Below are 6,481 nucleotides of genomic sequence, written 5' to 3' on the forward strand. Positions count from 1 at the left end.
GACTTACTAATGTACAGAGCAGGATTACAGGCTCTAGTCTGAGAATTTGGACAGCTTGAACACACACACACACACACACACACACACACACACACACACACACACACACACACACACGTACATACATTCATCAGGAAGCCCATCAGCCACACAATGGCCTAATTGATTTTTTTGTTATGTTGGGACAGTCACACGGCTTAACGTCAATGCGCTATCATGTTGTCCTACTTACAGATAAACACACACACACACACACACACACACACACACATCTCAGCCTATATCTCACGCTAGGTTGCGCCGGTTCTGTCTATACATAAAGAAGATGATTAACATCATCATCATCATCATCATCGCATCTCTTCGTCTAATCAGTAGAGTTTCTTGTTTCCCTGGGGAATGAATTTGAGGTTGCACACTTGTAAAATAAATAAATAAATAAATAAATAAATAAATAACTCTCCTGTCATCCTTCACAATGGAGAAAAGCTAGACATGCGTACTGTGGAAATATCTTAGATATAGTGAACTTTATTTATAAGATCACCGTGAGTCAATCTAAGATTAATAAACCTATCCCGAGATTTAAAAGACCAAACAAAAACAAACAAACAAACAACGCCTAATTTCAGAGTTGAACTGTTACACGATATCTGCCAATAAAACAACCCCGTCGTGAACATTTCAGTCCAAACCCATCCAGATCTGTCCATGCTCTGCTTCTATGTTACGTAATTAAAAAAAGAAAACTATTATGTTATAGTTATATACAGATAGGGGAGGGGGGGAGGGGGGGGCTTGTCTCTGAGTCTTTTTCACTCCATCAGAGTGATTGACAGTGTAAAACAAAGATGCTTCAGGGAGTCTGTAGTCTTATTCAGTCTCTCTCACACACACACACACACACTGGTTTCCAAGGAGCAATAGAAAGTGCTTCCCATCTGAAAAGCTTTGTGGAACAGAGCCTCTTCTGTCCTCGCCTCTCGTTTCATTTCACCCCCCCTCCCCCTCCTTTTCATTTGCGCGCTTCCCACCATCTCGCCTCAAAGCGCGGTGCGAATGAGGATTAGCGAGTGTGTGCTTCTCTGCACACGATCTCTCAATACTGTCACGCTAAATCCCCTTCTTCTTCTTATTATTATTATTATTATTATTTTACTAGTGCGGTGGTCAAACGGACCGTGTCCCAGGACGAACAGATCTCACATGAGTAATGTCACATCAACTGATTCTGAGCTGAAACTTTTCTTTTGTATATAGCAACACTGAGAGAACGAGGGTTCGAGGGACAGGGTGTCTACTGCACACGCTTCACCGAACACGTCCGCTGATGGCGTGATCGAGGAACACGAGGGAGAACGTGCGAGAGCATTCTCGTTCTCCTTAATGACGGTCGCCGAGGCACCGAGAGGGGGTTCTGTTCCCTGATTAGTAAACACGGGAGGATGCTGCGAGAGAGAGAGACAGAGAAAGACAGGGGGTTGTTGTTTCGGAGGGGTGAAAAAACGAAACTCTTTAATATTCTGGATGCTTTGCGCACGTGGAGATCTGCGACATTTCGTCCGTGTCGGTAGACGTCACGTTCGCCTGGAGTCTAGAGACGTGTAGAGACCTCGAACACACTTCCCAGTCAACTTCCTGGTTTATCAGTTCATCCAAGTCTTTGCCAATCCTGGTGTATCATGCTTTTTTCGGCCAGGCCTCGTGGTTTATGACGTTTGAAAGCTCTACCCATGTCAACGTTTGAACCTCCTAGCAGACTTTAGACTGAAACGCCTTTACAAGAACCGCCGGCACAGACGCAGCAACGATCGCGGCCTTGTTACAGCAAACACAAGTTCTAGTGAAGGTTGAAACGTGAAATCCAGCTACACCGTGAACACGTCCGTGTTTAACAGAACGCTTATGTGCTTCATGTACGGTGACATGGCCGGAGTTAACGTGAAGCTGACGTGAAGCTACGTGTGCTGGTATAATACAGTCTGTTCTAAACAGGGTCGTGAGAGCTGCAGGCAGGGACGCTGGCATGAGTGAGACCGGACACACACACACACACACACACACACACACACACACTGTGAGGCCAGACCTGCTGGAAAACCATGCCAACTTCCCAAATGCCTCGATCTGCTCTAACCCTCCCTACGTGCTCACGCCATCAGACTCCTGTAATAAAGGAAGCGCAGCGTTCCAGCGCCCGCATGTTTCCACCGACTGTAGCGCGTGCTCAGCGGGTGCGCAGCGCTCGGGCGTGTCCAACAGGTCGCCTTCGGATCCCATCAGCCCACATTCAGCGGTCCAGACGGCCGGGCTACACACAGCGCCAACGCTAACGCTCCGACACTAATCCTCACTGACGGCGTCCGCTGTTCGGAAAGCTCAGTGGCAGATTGGTCCGCTGCGTCGAGCCCCAGGAGACGGGCCGAGATCTACGACAACAGGTTCTTTAAAAAAAGAAAAAAACGCAGGATTTTGAGAGCGAAGTCTCAGTAGTTCGAGAGTAAATTACGCTCCTCTGGCGTATTTCCGAGAGATAAATCATTCTGGCGCACGCCGGGTGTGTTTTAATTGGAGCTTGTGTGCGAAAATCAGAACGAGCCTACGTCGAATGGATGTAAATATACAGCCGAGACGTTACGGATGTTGTAAATAGCAGCTCCTGCTAAAAATGACTCGTTTATAATCCACTTCAGGTCAGTCCGTGGTTATCGGTGATCTAGTATTATATGTTCACTGGTATGGAAGCGAGTCAAAATGGCGTCCGCTTCTGTTTTTCGGTCTTTACCCTGATGGCTCGTTCCCGCGCTCCTGGCTGCCTGCGCGTAAACTCCTTGTATGGAGTTTTGTGGGCGTGGCTACAGCGAAAATCAGCGTTTGTGAAACGTTCGCGAATCCAACAAACAATTCCACACAACTCAACGTAAAGTTTTCTCTCAGGAAACAAACAAACCAACAAACCAACAAACAAACAAACCAACAAACAAACCAACAAACAAACAAACCAACAAACAAACCAACAAACAAACAAACCAACAAACAAACCAACAAACAAACCAACAAACAAACCAACAAACAAAGAAACAAACAAACCAACAAACCAACAAACCAACAAACAAACCAACAAACAAACCAACAAACAAACAAACCAACAAACAAACCAACAAACAAACCAACAAACAAACAAACCAACAAACAAACCAACAAACAAACCAACAAACAAACCAACAAACAAACAAACCAACAAACAAACCAACAAACAAACCAACAAACAAACCAACAAACAAACAAACCAACAAACAAACCAACAAACAAACCAACAAACAAACCAACAAACAAAGAAACAAACAAACCAACAAACAAACAAATAACAAACAAACAAACCAGCCTGGGTGTATCTGCGTGTGAGAGACAGACAGATTGAGGTGGTGTGGGTGAGAAAGAGTGTGAAGTGATACAGAGGTGTGTGTAGGGTATCTCACCGTGTGTGTAGGAGGTGAACATCTGGAACAGCAGAAGAGTCGTGAAGCTCCTGCAGGTCATTTTCTCACACAGATGAACAGCACACTATACACCAATACTAACACACACACTACACTAACACACTATACACCAATACTAACACACACACTACACTAACACACTATACACCAATACTAACACACTACGCTAACACACACTACACTAACACACTATACAGTAACACTAACACACACTACACTAACACACACTACACTAACACACTATACAATAACACTCACGCTACACACTAACACACTATACAATAACACTAACACACACTACACTAACACACTACACACTAACACACTATACAATAACACTAACACACTACACTAACACTATACACTAACACACTGTAGACTAACACACTACAGTAACACTATACACTAACACACTACAGTAACACTATACACTAACACACTACAGTAACACTATACACTATGCACTAACACACTATACACACACACACACTAACACACTACACTAACACTATACTCTATGCACTAACACACTACAGTAACACTATACACTAACACACACTATACACTAACACACTATACACACACTAACACCACACACACTACACTAACACCACACACACTACAATAACACGCAGTAACACGCAGTATCTCACTCTTTTCTCACTGTCACACTGATAACTTTCCTTCTGCTGTCAGTCAAACCTGTGCCCTTTCCTCCATCTCTCTTTCTCTCTCTCTCTCTCTCTCTCTCTCTCTCTCTCTCTCTCTCTCTCTTCTCGCCTGGTTATCTCCTTACAGTCTCATCGTTTCACATCACCTCTCCCTTCTTCTAGTAAACTCTGAGTAGGGTCCTGGAGAGAGAAATGTGCGGGTTGTAGAAGAAAGAGAACTAGTCCACAGCGTGCTGATGGAGGCTCTGATGGAGGCTGATGGAGGCTCTGATGGAGGCTGGTGGAGAGAGACTGGAGAGACTCCGGCTGTATCCCACGCGCCTGTGAGCTCAGTGTGCGGAGTGAAGTCTTCTCCACCCTGTGCACTGAGTCTGACCAATGGGACGCGCGCGCTCTGGGATTTGAGGTTTAATTCCACGCCACACACGTGCGCGCGCGAACAAAGACCGCGCGCGTTCCCAGCGCGTGAGTCCGGCTGTACTGTCCGATCAATGCCACTGTGAGCACGAGACACTGGTCTGTTTATTTATTTCTTCAGGTCTTGATTTAATCTGAAACCCCTCTCCCACACCGGGTCTGTTCACCTCGATGAAGAAACCCTGATCAGTTCAGAGAAACGCGATCACGTGACTGGAGATCCTTCTGCCACCCCACACTACTGTGAAAATGAGCTAAAATAAGATAAGCAAATAAACACACTCCTAATTAACAGCAAGGCTAAGAGTGACTCAAATAAAAGTGCAGTGGTGCTTGAAAGTTTGTGAACCCTTTAGAATGTTCTATATAACTGCATAAATGTGACCTAAAACATCATCAGAGTTTCACACAAGTCCTAAAAGTAGATAAAGAGAACCCAGTGAATCAAAAATATTACACTTGGTCGTTTATTTATTGAGGAAAATGATCCAATCATACATATCTGTGAGTAAAAGTATGTGCACCTTTGTTTTCAGTGTGTGGTGTGAGCCCCTTGTGCAGTAATAACTGCAGATAAGCGTTTGGGGTAACTGTTGATCAGTCCTGCACATCGACTCGGAGGAGTTTCATCCCGGTCCTCAGTACAGAACAGCTTCAACTCTGGGATGTTGGTGAGTTTCCTCACACGAACTGCTCACTTCATTTTCTTCCACAACATTTCTACTCGATTAAGATCAGAACTTTGACTTGGACCTTCCAAAACATTCACTTTATTCTTCTTTAATCATTCTTTGGTAGAACAACAGACCCAATCCCTGACACTACCACCACTATGTTTCACAGATGGGAAAAGGTTCTTATACTGGAACGCAGTGTTTTCCTTTCTCCAAACATAACGCTTCTCACTTAAACCAAAATATAATTTTTTTTTGGTCTCATCCATCCAAAAAACATTGTTGCATTAGCCTTCTGGTTTGTCTGCGTGATCTTTAGCAAACTGCAGATGGGCAGCAGTGTTCTTTTTGGGGATCAGTGGCTTTCTCCTTGTGACCCTGTCATGCACACCATTGTTGTTCAGTGTTCTCCTGATGGTGGACTCATGATCATTAACATTAGACAATGTGAGAGAGGTCTTTAGTTGGTTTGAAATTATCCTGAGTTCCTTTGTGACCTTGTGGACTATTACACGTCTTGCTCTTGAAGTGATCTTTGTTGGTCTCCACTCCTGGGGAGGGGAACAATGGTCTTGCAATTCCTCCATTTGTACACAATCTGTCTGACTGTGGATTGGTGGAGTCCAAAAGCTTTGGAGATGGTTTTGTGACCTTTTCTACCATTATGAGCTTCAACAACTCTTTTTCTGAGATCCTCAGAAATCTCCTTTGTTCGTGCCATGATACACTTCCATAAACACGTGTTGTGAAGATCAGACTCTGATAGATCTTTGAATAAAACAGGGCGCTCACTCACACCTGATTATCATCCCATCAATTGAAAATGGCTGACTCTTAATTTCACCTTCAAATGAACTGCTAATCCTAGAGGTGCACATACTTTTGCCCCTCACAGATATGTAATACTGGATCATTTCACTCAATAAATAAGTGACAGAGTATAATATTTTTGTCTCATTTGTTTAATTGTGTTCTCTTTATCTACCTTTTGGACGTGTGTGAAAATCCGATGATGTTTGAAGTCATATTTATGCAGAAATATAGACAATTCTAAAGGGTTCACAAACTTTCAAGCACCAGTTCAGTGGTTAAGGCTTTAGGCTACTGATCTGAAGGTTGAGATGAGTCCTTAATCCTTAAGAGCTTAACTGTAAGCCAGTTTGGATGAAAGCATCAGGTAACCAGAGTAAAAGTAAATGAAAAGCGTGAGACAACTCAA

General features: G+C 43.9%; 1 protein-coding gene across 2 annotated transcripts in view; it reads right to left on the reverse strand.

Moving 5' to 3' along the window:
• Positions 1-4,787, reverse strand: part of cspg5b (chondroitin sulfate proteoglycan 5b) — a 16,492-nt gene extending 11,705 nt beyond the window's left edge. Inside the window, exon 1 of one of the 2 annotated variants that reach the window (XM_053675092.1) lies at positions 3,480-4,787. In XM_053675092.1, the coding sequence (XP_053531067.1) occupies positions 3,480-3,540 (61 nt within the window). In that variant the 5' untranslated portion in view covers positions 3,541-4,787. The remainder of the gene's footprint in view (positions 1-3,479) is intronic. The other variant, XM_053675091.1, reaches the window with a different exon arrangement.
• Between the last annotated feature and the right edge of the window lie 1,694 nt (positions 4,788-6,481).

This window comes from Ictalurus punctatus, chromosome 24 (assembly GCF_001660625.3).
Source record: "Ictalurus punctatus breed USDA103 chromosome 24, Coco_2.0, whole genome shotgun sequence".
NCBI classification, from domain to species: Eukaryota; Metazoa; Chordata; class Actinopteri; order Siluriformes; family Ictaluridae; genus Ictalurus; species Ictalurus punctatus.